Source organism: Prunus avium, chromosome 5, assembly GCF_965620075.1.
Source record: "Prunus avium chromosome 5, drPruAviu1.hap1.1, whole genome shotgun sequence".
Taxonomy (NCBI): domain Eukaryota; kingdom Viridiplantae; phylum Streptophyta; class Magnoliopsida; order Rosales; family Rosaceae; genus Prunus; species Prunus avium.
The window spans coordinates 29,953,206-29,975,352 of record NC_142288.1 but is presented as its reverse complement, the minus strand read 5'-3'; the positions used below and the strand labels follow the sequence as shown (position 1 = coordinate 29,975,352).

At 41.5% G+C, this 22,147-nt stretch overlaps 2 protein-coding genes and 1 pseudogene across 3 annotated transcripts; 1 reads left to right on the top strand and 2 right to left on the bottom strand.

Annotated features, from left to right (window-relative positions):
- The first annotated feature begins 476 nt into the window (after positions 1-476).
- LOC110745463 (phosphoethanolamine N-methyltransferase 1) lies at positions 477-5,191 on the top strand. The gene is made up of 12 exons (XM_088253258.1): positions 477-716; positions 840-955; positions 1,694-1,831; positions 1,922-2,059; positions 2,541-2,684; positions 3,165-3,275; positions 3,360-3,501; positions 3,885-4,165; positions 4,325-4,486; positions 4,591-4,644; positions 4,743-4,817; positions 4,913-5,191. The coding sequence occupies exons 1-12, from the start codon at positions 701-703 to the stop codon at positions 5,009-5,011; spliced, it is 1,476 nt and encodes a 491-aa protein (XP_088109384.1). The 5' UTR covers positions 477-700; the 3' UTR covers positions 5,012-5,191.
- Positions 4,918-8,175, bottom strand: LOC110745472 (uncharacterized; annotated as a pseudogene). The gene is made up of 6 exons (XR_015835929.1): positions 7,484-8,175; positions 6,625-6,747; positions 6,376-6,492; positions 6,101-6,290; positions 5,765-5,906; positions 4,918-5,651 (listed from the first exon to the last, which is right to left on the bottom strand). The product of XR_015835929.1 is annotated as an uncharacterized LOC110745472 (transcript).
- Positions 8,176-19,391: 11,216 nt separating this feature from the next.
- Positions 19,392-22,108, bottom strand: LOC110747107 (uncharacterized). Its single transcript, XM_021947314.2, has 7 exons — positions 21,479-22,108; positions 20,968-21,209; positions 20,672-20,794; positions 20,423-20,539; positions 20,149-20,337; positions 19,815-19,956; positions 19,392-19,698 (listed from the first exon to the last, which is right to left on the bottom strand). The coding sequence occupies exons 1-7, from the start codon at positions 21,927-21,929 to the stop codon at positions 19,517-19,519; spliced, it is 1,446 nt and encodes a 481-aa protein (XP_021803006.2). The 5' UTR covers positions 21,930-22,108; the 3' UTR covers positions 19,392-19,516.
- Between the last annotated feature and the right edge of the window lie 39 nt (positions 22,109-22,147).

The following is a 22,147-nucleotide window of genomic DNA, read 5'->3' as shown; positions in this document are numbered from 1 at the left end:
AGTAGTTAGGTGCCATACGTAAGCCATTTCGACTCGAGGTTGCGGATTTGCCCTAACACTAGTGATGAAAGTAGCGAAATCAAATCTACTTGTTGATACGAGGGGGCCCGAAATGATTCCAATCACAAGTAGACACAAATAAACCCAAAAAAGAAAATTACTTATTTCTAAAAATAAAATAAATAATACGCATAAAAAAGCACGTGGTGGGAAGGTATTGGAGAGTTCATGTAAAAAAATGTGTAAAAAAAACATTGATGAGGAAAAACAAAGGTTCACACTCACAGTCACACATTGAGTTTGGCCATAGGCCGGTCGATACTTCCCGCGTGTTAGAGCATGATTGATTTTTGTGTGTCTAGGTCGACCCAAAAATGAACGGCAAATGCATAACCCCACCCATCAGACCCACAATTCAAAATGACGAAAGTGCCCCGTGTCTATTCTTTATTATAAATACGAGTGAAACTCTCATCGTAGTCATTCTTAGCAATCGGGCAAGACGGTGCGGTGCAGTCAACAGTGCTATATGCAGCAGAGAGGCAGAGCTCACGACCGAAGATCAAGGAGCTTTTCCAGATCACGCATTGCTATTGAGGGTTCCTAGCCCCATTTATTCTTCTTCACATTTCACTCTCTCTTTCTCTCTCATTCGAATTTTCAGCTGCTCAGTCTCTCTCTCTCCCCATTTCGGTCTACAATGGCTGCTGCTAATGGTATGAATATGACGGGGGCATTTTCGTTGTTTTTACTTAATCCTGAGGCTAATTCTGTATGTGATTCAGATCTGAGTCTTCCTTTGCTGTTGTTGTTGTTTTATCTAAGATTGGTTTGTGTAGGACAAGAGCGTGACGTTCAGAAGAACTATTGGATGGAGCACTCCGCAGATTTGACCGTTGAGGCCATGATGCTCGACTCCAAAGCCTCTGATCTTGACAAAGAAGAGCGACCTGAGGTATATCTCCATGTATATCATATATATAATATAACATACATGTTTTGTATAGAAAAATGACAATGCTGCTGAATTGGTGAGGTATTGGCTGCAGAGGACTCTGTGTTTCTAACCGTTACTAAAATCTGTTTGAACTATGGAACAAAACCTGAGCGAAATGGGAATTGATTTTTGAACTGAAGACTGATTTGAGAACCCTCTGATATGAATTTAACAGTGCTCTGATTATTTGAGAAATGAAACATTAACAACATTCCCCATGAATCAGTCCCATGGTTACAATGCCGAAGCTAACAGAGCCTTTTCAGCCCTTCACTGGATAACTAAATGAGAAGAAAACTATGGTCCTTGACTCAAATATGACCTCGGGTATAATTCATTTGATTATCACACATTTCTTTGTAGACAACAACTCCCAAGTTTATTCCCCTCCTCTATATGTGGTTACCAGTAAATGGGAAAAAAGTACAACTTTCTGAGAGTGGAAAGCTATTGGCATTCAGAATAATTTTTCCGTTGATGTTTCTTTTTGCTTGTTGTTTATTCAGCAATGATGTTTTGAGGTTATATGCACTCTCTCAGCCTTTTGCCTTTCTATGATGTGAGGATGAGAAATCCACTTCCTTTTCTAATCATTTTGTTTTCTTTTTCAAATTTATAAATTTGGTGTATTTTATATGATGTTTTCATTTGGTCAATATCCCATGTCGAGGACTTGATTTAACTGGATCATATCAGGTGCTTTCTATGCTCCCTCCATATGAGGGTAAATCTGTTTTGGAACTGGGAGCTGGGATTGGTCGTTTCACTGGAGAGTTAGCTCAAAAGGCTGGTCAGCTTGTCGCATTGGACTTCATTGACAGTGTGATAAAGAAGGTAACGCCAAGATCAATGTTTTGGTTTGCATCTCAAAGTGAAAGCGAGACTGCTATTTGTTTATTAATAGTGCTGATATGCTACTTTCAGAATGAAAGCACTAATGGCCACCATAAGAACGTCAAGTTCATGTGTGCTGATGTTACATCTCCTGATCTGAAGATTTCTGAAGAATCAGTGGATTTGATATTCTCAAATTGGCTTCTTATGTATTTATCAGATAAGGAGGTAATTTGTCTTCGTCACATGGTCTTCCCTTTCGTTAATTGAACAGTTAGTGCTTTACTTCCTGTTGTGGTCTTCCTTCTTTTGCTTCCATGAGTATACTGTGGTGTTGTGCAGTGACGAACTCAAAGAGTTATGAAACTGTGCTACCATTTCCATTCACTCTTAATACAGTCGACGGTTTTAGTGTCCATGTTCCATTTATATGTGCATTTGGCCTCTTATTAGCTATGTATTTATGTACTAATTCCCATCTTTAGGGCTTCCAGTTTTATGTGTGGTACTTGACTGTTAGTGCAGTATACAAATCTCTGACTCATTTCATCATATTTGCACGGGTACTATTCGATGTGATTTACAGATTATGCTAGAGGTCACATCTTGTTCTTTTAGTGTTTCTGCAGGTTTTAGGATCATTAGATAATTTCTCTGCTTATCTGTCATTTTTTTCCTGATTCTAATTGAAATCTTTTCCATGTTGCAGGTGGAAAATTTGGTAGAAAGGATGATGGGATGGTTGAAGGTCGGTGGATATATCTTTTTCAGAGAATCTTGTTTCCACCAATCTGGAGACTCTAAAAGAAAATCCAACCCAACCCATTACCGGGAACCCAGATTTTATACCAAGGTTTGCCTTCTTTACTACTTTGTTCAAGATGTCCTATGGAGGTGCTCAATTTTGTTCACTAAATTCATGAAGAGATTTTCAGTGGTCTCAATTCATTCTAGTTGCTGGGAGATTATTCCATTTGTGCAGTAATATGCGCCCACTTTAAGATGGGTGTTCTAATTTAGGCTCTTTCCTATAAAGTGTATGTGATAAGAATTTGATGAGTTGACAGAGTCGAATTTACTTGCTAGGAGCTTCATTTGCCCGCATTGTAATGAGAGCTTGGAAAATGTTCTGATTTATAGGAGTTTACGTTCGAAAAGTAGAAATACTTCCGAATTATTCCTCATAACTGAAGTTTCCTACTGTTGTGGCTAAATTTTTTTGGTTATCTTTATGCTGGGCTATGTCAGTTTCAGAAAATTTTATGATCGATTTAACTCATGACATTGTAACTCCGGTCAACAGACATTTACTTCTGATTTACATTTACTGCAGGTTTTTAAAGAATGCCACATGAGTGATGATTCTGGGAATTTCTTTGAACTCTCTCTTGTTGGTTGCAAATGTATTGGAGCTTATGTTCGGAACAAAAAAAATCAAAATCAGGTACAAAACTAGCAGAAGTTGATTTAGTAGTTTTCTTTTCTTGCAGTTGAACTGGCAGACTGACAAGATGCTCGGTTAATACAGATTTGCTGGTTATGGCAGAAAGTCGCTTCACAGGATGATAGAGGTTTCCAGCAGTTCTTAGATAATGTTCAGTACAAAAGTAATGGCATATTACGATATGAGCGTGTCTTTGGACAAGGTTTTGTGAGCACAGGAGGGATCGGTAATAGATAGTTAGCTGATTATTTATTTTCCTGTTCCCTTTTTTATGACCAAGTTTTGTGCTGTAACTGTTCATCTGGTTGGTAGCTATAAGCACTTGTTTGGAGAACAGTACTCAGCTGGTGTGCCATAGTAGCATACAGCATCGGAATTTTGTTTATTAGTTTGGAGTAGGAACTGAAATAATGAACAAGCAGATACTAGAAAGAAATATATGGTTTTATCATAAGTGTTCAGTTTATATGATTTTATCTTTCTTAAGTTTGGTTAGTTTTATGGTAATGTCCTGTAAGTATGCAAGAACTATTATTTGTGGATTATAAGCATAACATAAGGTAGATGATGTCCCCCCCGTTTCTGAGTGAACCCTTCTCTTTTGAGCAGAAACAACTAAAGAATTTGTGGCAAAGTTGGATCTTAAGCCTGGCCAGAAAGTTCTAGATGTAGGCTGTGGCATCGGGGGAGGTGACTTTTATATGGCCTCGAATTATGATGTTGAGGTTGTCGGCATTGACCTCTCCGTAAATATGATTTCTTTTGCTCTTGAACATGCCATTGGACTCAAATGCGCTGTCGAGTTTGAAGTTGCTGATTGCACAAAAAAGACATATCCTGACGACACCTTTGATGTGATATACAGCCGTGACACCATTTTACACATACAAGTAAGTTTTCTTGGGATGCTTCTGTGATTAATTATTCTAAGAACTTACAATGAAGCCACATATCTTGTTGCTATACTGATCAAACTCAACACTATACTAATATGTCAAGTTTCAAGGAACTGTCATTTATGACTTGGATGATATTTGAAAAATTTACAGGACAAACCTGCATTATTCCGATCCTTCTACAAGTGGTTGAAGCCAGGAGGTAAAGTTCTCATCAGTGATTACTGTAGGAGTGCTGGAACTCCATCGGCAGAGTTTGCTGAGTATATTAAGCAAAGAGGATATGATCTCCATGATGTACAAGCATATGGTCAGGTAAGTCTTGTTGTTTACAGTTTTGCTGGCCCGCCTTATAAGATCATTATTATTCATTTTCGCATGACGTAAAGTAACACTTGGTATGTTCATACCTACCTCAGATGCTCAAGGACGCTGGTTTTGACGAGGTCATTGCTGAGGATCGTACTGATCAGGTTTGCATAAAGCTACGCTAATCTTGCAATTTTTCCTTAAAATGTTTACTGTTTTGAGCTTTCCTGATCTGAAACCAAATTGTTTTCTGGCGCCTTAGTTCAAAGAAGTTTTGCAGCAGGAACTGGATGCTGTTGAGAAGGACAAGGATGCATTCATCCAGGACTTTTCGGAAGTGCGTTTCTTCCTCATTTCTATCCTTTTTTCGTCGATATATCTATTAATCTATGCATTCATTCATCTGATTCTTTGTGATTGAAATATAAACAGGAGGATTATGATGATATAGTTGGTGGATGGAAGGCAAAGCTGATAAGGGCTGACTCTGGAGAGCAGAAGTGGGGCCTCTTCATTGCCAAGAAGAAATGAAGCACTGTTTAGATATGTGTTTTGGGACGAACATTGTTTGTGATTTAGTATAATGGTCTGTTGTTGTTGGCCTGTCCTATTTCAATCCATGTCGCTGTTTTTAATTAAAACTATTGTGTGACTTTCGTCTTTCAACTTTTGCCCAGTTGTAATGGAATTGGAGTGTTTGTATTTGTTTAATGGTTGTGATAAGTGTCTCTCTTCTTTAAAACTCCAATGTGGGATACAAAACTTCTCTACATTGGTCTCATGTGTTATCCTTTTTTCCTTCTTTTGATCACGCGAAGTCTCAAAACCTTTTGAAGAGAAAAGATAATTGATGGTTCATGGTTGCGATTGAAATATATGTCATTTCAGAAATGTTTCCATTGGAGATGGTAATCAAGACGTAAAATCATTGATAATTTTTCTCTATAAGTTGGCTAATTTCAAGCATTTCAATGTAGCTATATACATATAGATTTTTAAAAATCTGTGACATCCTTTTTGGATCTGACAACAATCGGGGAAGTTGAGAGACCATTTTATAATTTATGCTCAGTGGGAAGTCGTCGGAGATCACCTTTCTCATTACCATCTTCAGCCACTGTAAATTCTTGGGGAGGTGAGGACCCAAATATCTGCACCCCTAAGCTTCCACCTATAATCATAAAATAAAATAGTGGTCAAATGATAACACAAATTCCAGAGACCAATATGACTTGAGATCTAAGAAATAAGAAGAGATCACAATAGCAAGGAGAAATTAGTTACCAAGCACAAGAGCAGCCCCTATCCATCCAAGTGTACCCCACCTTTCACCAAGTAGAAACCATGCGAAACCGGCACCCCACAGTGGCTCCATCCCATAAATTATGGCTGTTTCTGTCGCTGAAACATCACGCATCGGTGCAATCTGCTGCGACGAACAAATTTTTTAAGGTTGAACATGCCCTGGTAAGTTCTGAATACTTGATGATTTATAGGGCACATATTTTGTGGGATGAACTAATCAGCAGGACAGGCAGTGCAGGGGATATTATAAGTATCTAAATAGTGCTTAAATTCAGTTTGTGCAAAAATAGTAGAGTGTGACCTGAGGAACTATACCTCAATCCATAAGCATAACCCAGTTGAAAAATGCACCAGTATAAAGTGCAGGTATCCATGGAAATGCAACAATCCAGTCCCATAACTCTGTCCATGTCCATAACCATGATGATTGGTTCGAATAGCGGGCACCATCTAACCTCCCTCCAATGAAAACCCAGACTCTGGATAAGAGAGCAACAACGCAAACCTGAATAAACCACAGAATTAATCAAGTGCACAACTTAGAAAGCTATGTGAATAAGAAAATGAGGCAGGCATGATGACTTGCATACCTCATATCCAAGAATTGCTAAGAAGCTTTCTTTCTTTGTGCTTCTTGAAATATGCTCTGTTCGAAGCATGTGAATTCCAAAAAATATTGCACTCAAGAAGTTCAAAAGATCACCAACCTGAAAAGGAAAGTAGAATTATCATTAGTTGCCGAAGAGCTATATGGTCATATATGTTGTCCCATTTTTCACTACATGAAATCAGATTTTTCTACAACATTCTCAACGCAAAAGCATCAAGAATGTTTTTGTGTTTGGAGGTGATCCACTGCATTCCAGCATAGCAACCCCAAGAGCAGACATGAGAACTCCAAACCAAGTACGAGAGGGTATGATTGCTCCCAGCATGCCATCAAGCAAAGGTACCACAATAACCTGTTCAAGTTAGCAAGAGAATCATGAAATTATTGCAAGTGCCCATCCTCAATGACTCCTTCTCTGATCTACATTCACATAAGCATCAAACTGCCCAATCTCAGTTTAATTAGGCTTCATTTCATCATTCAATAACATTATCAAAAGCCTTAAGCTCATTTGACAACCCAACTCATCATCCTACTTAATTCATCATGTGCAAGGGCAACAAAGAGTTGAACAATGCTTTTGATCGGTGCTACTTACTGTAACAGCTTCAACCGACAAAAATACTGAAAACGTTTCATAAAACAAATATCATTCCAAATAGGGTTATTCACAGCAATGGTCCCTCAACTATACCCGTAGTTACACTTTGGTCGCTCAATTCAATTATTAGTTGCATGGGTCACTCAACTAGGTGCTATGTTGCACCAGTAGTCCCTCCGTCAAACTCCGTTAAATTTTCTGTCAAAAATGAGGGTAAATTCGGAAATTCATCCACAACCCTCCATTGTCGCAACCCAATCCTTGCTTCTCCTCTCTTGTACCAAAATCTGGGCAGAAAAAAGAAAAGAGAAAGACAACTCAATTGCTTCTCCTCCCTTATACCAAACTCGCCACCCAATCCTTCCTCCCACCCCAACCCAGCACTCACTGTAAACCATCAACCATAAACATCCATCAATTTCTCTGTTTTTATATTTTGATTTTTCTATTCGTTTTTTATAAACCACCACCGTCAATTTCACATCACCTGAAATGGCGCCGGCGTCAACTCTACGACTGGGTTTTCTTGTTTATGTTGCAGTGGTTTAGGTGCCTTTCTCCTCTTCCCTCTACGGTCCTGTTCATGGAACTCCCTATCCATCAGATTGTTGATGGGCTTCTTAACATGATGTTCACAAAGATTAGTAGAGGAGGGGCAGAAGAAAGAAGAGGCGGAGCATATCCAGATAACAAACGTGTTATTGCTGCACTTTGACAGAAGACGAAAAGAAACAAAACTCTGCTCAAACGAACTCAGGTATAACTTTCTCTCTCATAAAGGAAGTCTACACACCAAATTGGCAGCAAAAACAGAAGCAAATCTGGAGATGCACGGTGCACCCATTTGCACATTCTCCTCCCAATTGAAAAGCCTAATCAAATTAAGAACAAAATCATTGCTGTAGATCTCAGATTATGTATCGGGACTGTACCTTCGTGCAACTTCTCGGAGGCAAAATCGTGAATTAAGTTCCACAGCTGTGAATGTCGTCAACCAACAGCTGCTAATCATGAATTTAGGCCGCCTAGCCGCTAGGCGTGCAGAGGGTTTCTTTTGTTCTACACCAATGGGGCTGCAAATTTTAAGTTCGCTCAAAGAGAGAGAGAAAGGGATTGTTGTGGAGGAGAGGGAGGGGTTGTGGATGAATTTCCAAACTTACCCTCACTTTTGACAGAAAATTTAACAGAGTTTGACGGAGGGACTACTGGTGCAACATAGCATCTAGTTGAGTGACCCTTACAACTAATAATTGAATTGAGGGACCGAAGTGTAACTACGGGTATAATTGAGGGACTATTGTTACGAATAACCCTTCCAAATACAAATCACCTGCTACCATGATTAGTTTTATATCAAAATTCAGAGTAAAAGCCAGAAATTTTAATTATGAAAAAAAATAATTTAAAAGGACCTCATATAGTGCTTTAATTATATTATATTTAAAGCGTATAGCCGCGCGACTATATTATTTTAAATTTTTTTTAAAAGCACACGCCTAGCTCCTAGGGGCCAGCCTAGCGCCTAGGCGGCCAATTATTATTTTTTTTTTTAAATATTTTTAAATAGTATAGCCGCGCGGCTATACTATCAATTAATTTTTTTTTAAAAAGGGCCTAGCCCATAGGCAGCCGATTGTTTTTTTTAACTTTTTATTTTTAAATAGTATAGCCGCCTGGCTATACGATTAATTTTTTTTTTAAAAAAAAAAACCGCTGTATAGCTGCACAGCTATATTGTTGAAATATATATTATATATATATATATATGTATATACGTATACACATATATATTAATATATATATATATATATATATATACGCATATATACATATAATATACATATGTATACGTTTATTATTATTATTATTATTATAATATACACATACACATTATAAAAATAATATACATGTATATATGTAATATATTATATATATATATATATATGTATATATGTGTGTATATACATATATACATATATACATATATTATACATATACGATATACATATACACATATATGTGTATATATATGTACATTATAGTATATGTATATGTATATGTATGTATAATATAATATATATGGTTATATAATAATAATAAGGGTTAATTACTGTAGACGTCCGTGAACTATGGCCCCAGTTACAATTGGGTCCGCGAACTAATTTTTGTGGCAATAACATCCTTTAATTAGACAATCAGTTGCAATTAGGTCCTGTCGTCCAACTCTGTCAATTTGTCCATCAAAATGAGGGGTAAAAACGTCCTTTCAAGTCTGAAGAAAAAAACTGGAAAAAAAGAAGAAGAAAAAAACTGAAAAAAGAAAAAGAAAAAAAAGTCCCTCTCTCTTTCGCTTTGTCTCTCCCTCTCTCTCACAACAACCCATTCCCCCCTCCTTATCCCACCCCCCTCAAAACCCAGATCCCAACCCAACCTGCAACAGCAGCAGCCCAGGCTTCGCAACAACTACGCCTCCTATACTTTCATCCCCAACATTCTGCCTCCGCTGCCACCCAATAATTTGTCTAGCCAGCTTCTTCCGGCTACTCCGGGTCATGGGCTCATCGCTGCTCTTCAAATTGAAAAACCTCATATTGGGATTTTTATTTTTAAGTTTTTTTTTTTCACCTTCGTCTCTCTCTCTCTCTCTCTCTCTCTAGACTTGGTGCGAATGGATATGTGGGTTACGGCAGGCGAAGAACTTGGTGACGAAGACGATGGCGTGGCCTTGACGAAGAGGGTGGTGTGGCCTTGGCAACGAAGACGAAGATGACGAATCTAGTGTGGGGCTCGTCGGATCTGGAGAGAGGGAGGTTGGCTAGTGTTGGGGTGGGGCTGGGTTTTATATTTTCTGGGGCAAAGGGGTGGGGCTGGATCTATGGTTGGGGTGGGAATGGGTGTCGGGTTTGGAGGGAGTTGGGGGTTGGGCGAGAGTGGAAGGTAGAGGTCATTTATGTCAAGGCTAGGTTTTGGCTGTCTCTCTGTGAACCTCTCTCTCTCCTCTCTTTTTCTCTGTCTTTGTCTGTCTCTGTCACTCTCTATCTCAGTCTATGAACTCGCAACAAGGAAGGGGTTTGGTCGGCAAAGCTATGAACTCGCGAAAAAGTAGGCATGGGTGCCTTGATGGTTTTTGGCGATGGCTAGGTGGTGGTCGGTAGACGATGGTTTGGAGACAGAGTGAAAGAGAGGGAGAGATAGCGAAAGAGATAGGGAGAGACAGAGCGAAAGGACGCTTTTACCCCTCATTTTGACATATAAATTGACAGAGTTGGACAGTATGACCTAATTGCAACTAATTGTCTAATTAAAAGATGTTATTGCCACAAAAATTAGTTCACGGACCCAATTGCAACTGGGGCCATAGTTCAAGGACGTCTACAGTAATTAACCATAATAATAATAATATATATTATTATTACAATAGAATATATGCATCTTATACATTTGTGAACATGGGAATAATTAGTACCCGTTTGGCATTGCTTATTTGGAGTGATAAGTGATTTTTAAAAAAATTTAAGAAGCCCAGCCCGTTTGGTAACCTATGAAAAAATCACTTATTATTAAAAATTGATGTGGGAGAAAGCAATAAAGGAAAGCAGCTAATGAGCTGCTTTCAATTTCTGATTATACGATAATCAGATTTGAGGAGGCGCTGAGTTTAATGAATATTACAAAATTCCGAAAATACCCCGATATGATTTCACGCTCTCCTCTTCTTGTGCGTCTTCTCCTTCCCACGCCGCAGGGCACTCTTCTCCTTCTCTTCCATTCTTCCTCCATTTTTTTTTCTTGTTTGATCAATTGAAGCGCACTCCTAAGAAGCCACAAGACTCAAGTAAGAGGTATATTGTGTTTATTTCTTCTCAATTTCATTCTTCCTTCTTTCTCTTTAAGTTTTAGGGTTTAAAGTATCAATTGTTATTGTTGTTGGTTTTCTGTAATACGATGGTTGTGTTGTTCTGTGCTCGGGCTCGTGATGTTGAAGCCTGCTTCTTCTGTGCTCGGGCTCCAAAGACACATCAAATTGACCAAGCTGGGCATTGATGGTTCACTTGTTCTAGACTTAATGGGATTAATTTTTCTTTTCAGAAATTCCAAAAAATAATTGTGAAGTGTCGAAATAATTAAAGAGATATAAAATGTCACGCCCCTGGAGGCTGGAGTTGAATCCAAGGGATTATGGGTGGTCTAAAAACTCTGATATTTCGATCTGGTTACAGAGAAATGGTTGTTTTGTTCATACCCTGTTTTTTTCCTTTTCTGGTCAATAGTTCATGCTTTGTTTGGACTTAATGCTCCAGCAATGAGTCTATCAATCTAGCATTAGACTAATTGAATCGATTGACTTTGCAAGGTTAGCATTTGTCCTTTGAAAAGGAAACAGTGACTTTAGAACTAGTTGGCTTTTACAGGTTCCAGCCAAATCTGTTCATATCTCAACGATAGCTTACTGATGTTGTTGACACCATAACTGACCAAGCAACTAGAAGAAACTCTAAGCAAAGCAAGAGGAGTCCCACATCGGAAATCTACAAGAAGTGAAGACTCCCTCTCACCTATAAAAGCATACCACTCTCCACTTAAGAGGGGATTGGAAACTGAGCTGGGCTCCCTCTTCAGGACTCTCATGTTAGTCTGGCCTTCGAGTCCTGGGTCTCCAGACCCGGGGACTTGACCCCTGGGCTCCAGACTCCAAACTTTGTACCTTAGACCCTAGGCCTTCTTCCATTTATCTTTGGGTCTAATCCCCTTGTACAAATGTAAACAATATCATAATGAGAACATCTTCTCTGTGGACGTAGCCCATTCATTGAGGGTGAACCACATATATCTTGTCTTTTGTATATTCATAAACTGGCTAAGTCCTCACATACACGCAGAAGGTCCAAACCTTCACTCATCATCCATCACACCTCATCACTAAGTTGGACTCAATCTTGGCCCAACCATTTTGAGCATCAACAGTTTGGCGCCGTCTGTGGGAATTGACACAAAAGGCTTCTGTCGTTCTCCCCTTCTCCAGTGCTCTTCGGCACCCATACAATCAACATCACCTAGGCTGCCGTTAGGCAATGCCTTACTGGAGCCACCTTGAATGCCAGGTCAACAAATTGCAGAAGATGATATTTTAAGAAAAAGCCAATCAGTGTGGCTATACTTTGCATGGCTTGCAGGGCCAACCCAACATCTCAGTTCAAAGTACCGACCGACACTTCTTTGAAGAGTAAAAATATGGGGACTTGAGCTTGTCCCACAAGCTCCATCATTCGGCGTGCGCTGCCTTCGGCACCCCACCATACCCTTGCCATGGTCACGACACCCTTGCTTGGCTGACCCAGGTTCCTTACAACAGTACAAGAGACCCCAGCCTTAGCTCCGAAGGTCTATCAGTCGGAGCTTGCCGAACGAACTTGAGTCTTCTCCTTGCAAAAACCCTTGCAGCCATCTATCTATCTTTCAAAAGCTCTTGCCAAAGACACCCCAGCTCTGGCAAAAGCAGTTGAAACCTCACGGCACCAATTGAAGCCAAGAGATATCGCGAACGCCTTGAAGGACCAGCTAAAAACTTTGCCCAGACTTCAGAAGGATCGAAAGGCTCCAATCACTTCCTTGCCGTCAGTCAAGGACCCAGACCCTAGACGGTCCTAGATTGGATGAACCCCCCTCCACGAACAAATGATGAACGACACCACGGACCCAGCTCCAACTCGATGCAAAAACTAGGCACTTAGACCCACTCTTCGCCGAAGACAGATCAGCCCCTCACCAAAATACCTTCGAATATCTCTTGCCGGTCGGCACCTCCTCCGAGCTGAACTACGGACCCAGCTCCGAATATATTTTGGAGCCTAGCTTCCCTGCCGAACGGCAGGGAGCATGCAGAAGGTGAAGGAGTGACTTATCAATTTTTGGCTGACCCAGCCCCTCAAGCTAAAAGGTGACGACATGTCTTAAGCTAATAGGGGACTTGCACCTCCTCTCCCCAAACCCTGGCCCTTATCTCCAATCTTTGGACTCCCTTACCGAAGGTATAAAAACCCTAGCTATAAAAGCACAAGGGCCCAGCTACAAAAAGGCCCCAGCTACGTTTCAAAAACGGAAGGACCCAGCCTCTAAAAATCCGAATCTACCCTCAAAACCCTAGCCACCACCTGGGTCAAGGAGGCTTGCCGAAGCCCAGCTTTGGAACCCGGCCCCAAGGCCATTGCTCAAGCCCAACATCGCATAAAACTCCATTGCTGAAGTTTCAAACACACCTTCGCGCCACCTTGGCCTTTCTACTAAACGAACACTCGGACCCCCATGGACCCAGCTCGTAAAGTGCCCCCCAAGACACCCTTTCCAAATCTGGAAGCCCCCAGCCCCCGCTGAAGCCCAGCTCCACATAGCACAAACCCCAGGCCTTTGCCAAAGCCCAGCTCATGAGGCCCACCTACCAAGAACTTGGAAACTCGCGGGATCAAGCCCCTCATTCTTCCTGCCGAAGGACAAGCCCTTGCCGAAGCTCTGAAGGCCCAGCTCCAAGGACATGCCACAAGCTCAAATATCCACAAGGTACCCAAATTTCTTAAAATAATAATAAAATTTGCACATATGCATTCCTTCTCTTCGGCACCCTCGTGCCCAGGCACATTGCCTTGCCCCATGCAAGCTTTGTGTCACCTTTGGCATCTCATTTGCCTTCGGCACCCCCGTGCCTAGCTTCACCTTCGGCACCCCCGTGCCTAGCTTCACCTTCGGCACCCCCGTGCCTAGCTTCACCTTTGGCACCCCCGTGCCTAAGCCCACCTTTGGCACCCCCGTGCCTAAGCTCACATTTGGTATCCCAGTGCCTAAGCTCCCCTTCGGCACCCCGTGCCTAAGCTCACCTCCGGCACCCCGTGCCTAAGCCCACCTTCGGCACCCTAGTGCCCAAGCTCACCTTCGGCACCCTAGTGCCCAAGCTCACCTTCGGTACCCCCGTACCTGAGCTCACCTTCGGCGCCCCCGTGCCTAAGCCTACCTTTGGCACCTCCATGCCTTGCCACATGCGAGCTTGTTTCGCCTTAGGCATCTTCTTACCTAAGCCCACCTTCGGCACCCCGTGCCCTTCGGCATTTTATATTGCGACAAGCAAGTCTTATGCCTTCGGCACCCCCGTGCCCAGCTACTTCCTCTTGCGACATGCAAGCTTGGCACCTTCGGCACCCCATGCCCTCCGGCATTATTGCGACATGCAAGCTTGGCACCTTCGGCACCCCATGCCCTCCGGCATTTTATATTGCGACACGCAAGTCTTATGCCTTCGGCATCCTCATGCCTAGCCCCTTCCTCTTGCGACATGCAAGCTTGGCACCTTCGGCACCCCGTGCCCTTCGGCATTTTATATTGCGACAAGCAAGTCTCATGCCTTCGGCACCCTCGTGCCTAGCCACTTCCTCTTGCGACATGCAAGCTTGGCACCTTCGGCACCCTATGCCCTTCGGCATTTTATATTGCGACATGCAAGTCTTGTGCCTTCGGCATCCTCGTGCCTAGCTCTTCCCCTTGCCACATGCAAGCTTGTTTCGCCTTCGGCACCCCCGTGCCTAGGCCCACCTTTGGCACCTCCATGCTTTGCAACATCCAAGCTTTGGCATCCCTTTGCCTAAGCTCACCTTCGGCACCCCTTTGCCTAAGCCCACCTTTGGCACCCCTGTGCCTAAGCTCACCCTCGGCGCCCCCATGCCTAAGCTCACCTTCGGCACCCCTTTGCCTAAGCCCACCTTTGGCACCCCTGTGCCTAAGCTCACCCTCGGCGCCCCCTTGCCTAAGCTCACCTTCGGCACCCCCATGCCTAAGCTCACCTTCGGCACCCCCGTGCCTAGGCACATTGCCTTGCCACATGCAAGCTTTGTGTCACCTTTGGCATCTCATTTGCCTTCGGCACCCTCGTGCCTAGCTTCACCTTCGGCACCCCTTTGCCTAAGCCCACCTTTGGCACCCCCGTGCCTAAGCCCACCTTTGGCACCCCCGTGCCTAAGCCCACCTTTGGCACCCCCGTGCCTAAGCCCACCTTTGGCACCCCCGTGCCTAAGCTCACCTTCGGCGCCCCCATGCCTAAGCTCACCTTCGGCACCCCCGTGCCTAGGCACAATGCCTTGTGACATGCGAGCTTGTGCGTTTGGCAAACCACTCTGCCTTCGGCACCCTTGTGCCTTTAGCATCCCCTTTGCCTTCGGCACCCCCGTGCCTAAACCCATCTCTTGCAACATGCCTTCAGCACCCCCCATGCCTAAGCCCACATTCGGCACCCCGAGCCTAGGAACATTACCTTGCAACATGCAAAGCTTTGTATCGCCTTCGCCATCCCAACTCCAAAATTATGTCAGTATCCAAGGGACCTAGCCCCCTTCCGAAGGCTCAGCTCCAAAACAAACTCCTAAGGCCAAGCTGAGTACTTAGGCCTAGCCCTTGCCTAGCCCTATCTTGAGCAAAACAGGCTCAATAAAAGCCATAGATGGCCCTTACTGATCGGCACCTTGGTCCCCCGCCTAGCCCAACACTCAGGCCTAACCAAATATGCAGCTTAGCTCCTTGCGAAGCCTAGCCTCCTTCCAAATTCCAAAACTCCCAGCCTCTGGACACTCATGCCAGCCCAAACTATAACTAGACTCCTTGCCAAAACCATTGCGGCCCAGCCCTTGCTAAATGCCCAGGCTAAACCCACATGACCCGGCTCTTCCTAAAGTGCCCGGCTCTCCTGTTGAAACATTAAGAGGCCAGCTCTTGATGTTGGGCCCAATTCCATGCTGAAGCCTCAAAAGCCAAGCCCGTGTGGGACTCTATTTTTCTCTCCACGCTCCCTACCGTTCGGCAAGGAAGCTAAACCCTCAAGCTTTGCTCCTTTACCGAAGCAAATGGCTGACCCAGCCACCAAAAAAAAAAAATAATAAAAAAAAATAAAATAAAATTTGCACCTGCCGAACGGTAGGCAACATGCAGAAGGAATTTGGGAAGTGAAAATGCCCACTTGGCTAGCTACTTGGCTGACCTAGCCACAAAAAAAAAAAAAAAAAAAAAAAAAAAAAAAAAAAAAAAAAATTGCACCTGCCGAACGGTAGGCAACATGCAGAAGGAATTTGGGAAGTGAAATTGCCCACTTGGCTAGCTATTTGGCTGACCTAGCCACCAAAATAAAAAAAATTGCACCTGCCGAACGGTAGGCAACATGCAGAAGGAATTTGGGAAGTGAAAATGCCCACTTGGCTAGCTACTTGGCTGACCTAGCCACAAAAAAAAAATAATAATAAAAATAAAAAATAAAAAAAAAAAAATTTGCACCTGCCGAACGGTAGGCAACATGCAGAAGGAATTTGGGAAGTGAAATTGCCCACTTGGCTAGCTATTTGGCTGACCTAGCCACCAAAAAAAAAAAAAAAAAATTGCACCTGCCGAACGGTAGGCAACATGCAGAAGGAATTTGGGAAGTGAAAATGCCTACCAGGAAGCATGCAGAAGGTAAAATGGGGACTTGCCAATTTTTGGCTGACCTAGCCCAAAAAAAAAAAAAAAAAAAAAACCTTCTCTCCCTCCAAACCACTTTGGTTTTTTGTTGCAACTTCTCTCCCTCCAAAGTTCTTCTTACCCGGGGACTTGGGGGACTGGGGATAGTGCACTATACGACTTGGAAGACAAACTACGGTGTTGCTCGGCCAGTGCACTTAAGATTACAAATCCCCAAGCAAGAAGTACCTTCTTACTCGCGAACTTGGGGGACTACTGTTGACACCATAACTGACCAAGCAACTAGAAGAAACTCTAAGCAAAGCAAGAGGAGTCCCACATCGGAAATCTACAAGAAGTGAAGACTCCCTCTCACCTATAAAAGCATACCACTCTCCACTTAAGAGGGGATTGGAAACTGAGCTGGGCTCCCTCTTCAGGACTCTCCTGTTAGTCTGGCCTTCGAGTCCTGGGTCTCCAGACCCGGGGACTTGACCCCTGGGCTCCAGACTCCAAACTTTGTACCTTAGACCCTAGGCCTTCTTCCATTTATCTTTGGGTCTAATCCCCTTGTACAAATGTAAACAATATCATAATGAGAACATCTTCTCTGTGGACGTAGCCCATTCATTAAGGGTGAACCACATATATCTTGTCTTTTGTATATTCATAAACTGGCTAAGTCCTCACATACACGCAGAAGGTCCAAACCTTCACTCATCATCCATCACACCTCATCACTAAGTTGGACTCAATCTTGGCCCAACCATTTTGAGCATCAACAGATGTGCCCAATTTAACATGGCACACTTCCATTTTCCCTATACGTTATATAATAGCTTACTGATGTGCCCAAATCTGATCATATCGTTGAAAGAAAACCCAAATGTAATGCTTAAAAACTAATTACCTAATTTGCCAGTTTTTGTTTTTCATTACAATGATAAGAAAACTTTGTCTGCCATCTGTTTACCAACTTCAGTCATTTGTTACTCCTTTGTACTTCTGGTGCTGTCTGATCCTGTAAATCATTCTCTAACAAAAAAAAGTTACCAAAGAGACCCATATATATTGATAGATGAGTTACATTTGGAGTTAGGAATATGCTATAGTGATGGCAACCGACATGCAACTCTAAAATTGTGTAGATATTTTCTCAAGTGACTGATCCACTAAACTTTCATTCACCTCCAAAAAGCTTATCTTTGGTCACAAACACCATAGAATAATGTCCTTTTTAGTCATTATACATAGCTCACAGCATTTTTACAAAAAAATTTACCAAACACTCAGAAACTGATTATTGTACAAACAGCACTTGTAACAAAAAGTTTACCAAACGCCAAACTGCTTTCTCTCACAGCTGATTTCTCTCACAGCAAATCTGATAGCGATTATTTTCACAGCACAGCAATGCCAAATTGGCATCTTCCCTTTTCACATGGGTTTATTAGTCCCCTCCTAAGGAGGTCTTTTTGGTGGGTCCGATATTAGCAATCCCTTTTAAGACTAGGATTAGATGAAACAAACACGAGACTAAATTTAGTAGGATGATGAGTTCGTAAACCTTAATGACGTTTTGTGATAATAAGCCTTTTAATTTTTAATTTCTAATTTTTGGGTTTATTTGAGCGCTAATTCTATTTGAATATATATATATATATATTTAAATATTAGAATATATTTAAACGGTACAGCCGAGCGGCTATACTTGTTAAATATACAAATATAGTATAGACCGGCTGCTATACTATTTAAATATTAAAATATATTTAAACCGTATAACCGTGCGGCTATACTATTTAAATATTCGAATATATTTAAAAGGTGTCGCCGTGCGGCTATACTTGTTAAATATTAGAATATATTTAAAACATATAGCCGGGTGGCTATACTATTTAAATATTCAAATATATTTAAACGGTATAGCTGCCCGGCTATACTATTTAAATATTAAAATATATTTAAACTGTATAGCCGCTCGGCTATACAATTTAAATATTAGAATATATTTAAATAGTATAGCCGCACGGCTATACGTGTAAATATTAAAATACATTTAAACAGTATATCCGCTCGGCTATACGATTTAAATATTAGGATATATTTAAAATGTATAGCCGCTCGGCTATACGCTTTAAATACACCCAGAGAATTTTGTGCCCGCAGCAGTCTTGTATGGCCACCACCGACGACAAAAAGCTGAGCACAAGGCCTCCAAGGGCAGCTTCTATGGGGTTTGTGACAAGAGAAGGGCATGGAGGAAAGTGAAGCAATGATTTCTCAAGAACAAGCCAAGGAATAACTGATTTCAAGTCCTCTCCCCTCCCCAACTTGCCTGCAGTTTGATCAACTATGTGTAGCATAATTAAGCATAGTATTCTATTCTAGTCTGCCATCAAAACCTAGCGGAGCATGTAATTTCATACCCAACTGCAACTGCAAGCCTTGTAAAGCCCAACCTGTCCCAAACAGAACAGCAACTCAGAGACATAGCACGTATTACCAATTATAGTGATCCATTATAAATAGAAATTACCAACCTGTCCTATAGTAATCACTGATGAGACTTCAAGCACTTGTAGAAGGATCGGAATAAATGTTTACTGTTTTGTTCCTGATCTGAAACCAAATTGTTTTCTGGTGCCTTTAGTTCAAAAAAGTTTTGCAGCGGGAACTGGATGCTGTTGAGAAGGACAAGGATGCATTCATCCAGGATTTTGTCTTCCAATTTTTGCCCATTTTTAATGGAATTGGAGTGTTTGTATTTGTTTAATGGTTGTCATAAGTGTCTCTCATCTTTAAAACTCCAACGTGAGATACAAAACTTCCCTACATTGGTCTCATGTGTTATCCTTTTCTTCCTTCTTTTGATCGCGGGAAGTCTCAAAACCTTTTGAAGAGAAAAGATAATTATTGGTTCATGGAGATGGTAATCAAGATGTAAAATCATTGATAATTTTTCTCTATCCATTATTTGTTGGCTAATTTCAAGCTTGTAGGTATATACATATGTATATATATATATGAAGTTGAAACAAAAGAGGAGGAGGGATCATTTAAAAAAATCTGAAACATCCTTTTTGGATCTGACAACAATCGGGGAAGTAGAGAGACCATTTTGTAATTTATGCTCCATGGGAAGTCGTCGGAGATCACCTTTCTCATTACCATCTTCAGCCACTGTAAATTCTTGGGGAGGTGAGGACCCAAATATCTGCACCACTAAGCTTCCACCTATAATCATAAAATAAAATAGTGGTCAAATGATACCACCAATTCCAGAGACCAATTTGACTTGAGATCTAAGAAACAAGAAGAGATCACAACAGCAAGAAGGATAAATTAGTTACCAAGCACAAGAGTAGCCCCTATCCATCCAAGTGTACCCCACCTTTCACCAAGTAGAAACCATGCGAAACCGGCACCCCACAGTGGCTCCATCCCGTAAATTATGGCTGTTTCTGTCGCTGAAACATCACGCATAGCTGCAATCTGCAGCGATGAACAAATTTTTACAGGTTGAACATGCCCTAGTAAGTTCTGAATAATTGATGATTTATAGAGCACATATATTGTGGGATGAACTAATCAGCAGGACAGGGCATGCAAATCAGTGCGCAGTGGATATTAGAAGTATCCTTCAGTTTGTTTAAAAATAGTAGAGTGTGACCTGAGGAACTATACCTCAATCCATAAGCATAACCCAGTTGAAAATGCACCAGTATAAAGTGCAGGTATCCATGGAAATGCAACAATCCAGTCCCATAGCTCTGTCCATGTCCATATCCATGATGATTGGTTGGAATAGCAGGCACCATCTAACCACCCTCTAATGAAAACCCAGATTGTGGATAAGAGAGCAACAACACAAACCTGAATAAACCACGGAATTGTTCAAGTGAAAAACTTAGAAAGCTATGTGAAGAAGAAAATGAGGCAGGCATGATGACCTGCATACCTCATATCCAAGAATTGCTAAGAAGTTTTCCTTCTTTGTGCTTCTTGAAATATGCTCTGTTCGAAGCATGTGAATTCCAAAAAATATTGCACTCAGGAAGTTCAAAAGATCACCCACCTGAAAAGGAAAGTAGAATTATGATTAGTTTCCAAAGAGCTATATTGTCATATATGTTGTCCCATTTTTCACAACATGACATCAGCTTTTTCTACAACATTCTCAACGCGAAAGCATCAAGAACGTTCTTACGTTTGGAGGTGATCCACTGCATTCCAGCATAGCAACCCCAAGAGCAGACATGAGAACTCCAAACCAAGTACGAGTGGGTATGATTGCTCCCAGCATGCCATCAAGCAAAGGTACCACAATAACCTGTTCAAGTTAGCAAGAGAATCATGAAATTATTGATCTAACAAAATTTTCACAATTTTTTTCCATGCAGCATGCAAAGAGAATTATGAAAGTTATTGAGTAAAATCATATGAGATGTGTATATATGTATTGAAGAAAGAAGAGTACTTGTGGTCTACAAAGTTTGAGCTTACTGTGAACAGAGAAATAAACGATGCACGACTGGCATCAGATGTAAGCAATCCAAGTGCCTCAAGAAGGTACCCTAGACTGATCCAGAACCCCAACTCCATCCCTGCATTGCGGGTCTGGACATCATCTCGTGATCGGAACACAAATGGCAGAAATGGGATGGCTGACATGACAAATCGCACTGCTGAGAAGGCCGCTGGGTCCATAATAGCTTCAACTTCTTTGATAACTGGAATGTCACTTGCTGCAGTTTGAATCAGCATATACCTCAGAAATTTGTGGCTTTAGAATTTCAACATGTTAAATTACAACAACATTTGACAACGTTATCAAACAGGCATTTGATAGATTTTTGTTACATGATATCACTAAGTTGTACTGCATTTGTTGAATCAAACCAATTAGCTACATTAAAAGGAACCCATTACTATATAATGCTTTTAGCAGGTAAAGTTGCTTTTCATATCTTGGAAGTTTGTAACAAGACAAATTGCTCATGGAAAAGATACATACCATAGACAATTGTGATGAAATTGAGCAAGATTATACTCCTCATCTTCTTGGATGCAAAGAAAACCTTTTGCCACAAAGGTCGTCGCTTTCTTGGACCTGATTTCTTAGTCTCGTCCTTGTTGCTATTCTTGATCTTCTTTTGATCAGATGGTTTGCGATCATCACTATGTATAACTGAGAAAGTCCCATCCTTGGTTCTTTGTATTTCAAGAGATTTTTTGTTTGTTATGTTACCTTTCTGAGATGTTGAAGACCAAGAACAGCCAGAAGAAGAAGAAGAAGATGTTGTTGATGAAGTTGAGATGGGGTCTAATGAACAAGTGATGAAACGCTGACGTTTGCTGGAAATGGTGGAGGAGAAGAGGAGCATGGAGGTGTTGCTATAGTAGCTTGAAATTTTCGAAGCAGAGTCAGTTGTTGTCCTGCATATTGTTGATGATGTGCAGGCCATGTATGAGCTAAAGGACTCAAATAAATCTCTTAAATTCAAGCCATGGAAATGGAAGAGGAGAAGGAGCAAGATCTCTCTCTGTTTTCGTAGATTGAATTAAGGCCATGGAAGCAGAAAGTGGCATTTTCAGAGATATATAATTAAATGGCATTTCAAACGAGTGGAGGTTCAGAGTGGAAAGTTGGATCCGGACAAAGAACGATATTTCTATCCAGGAG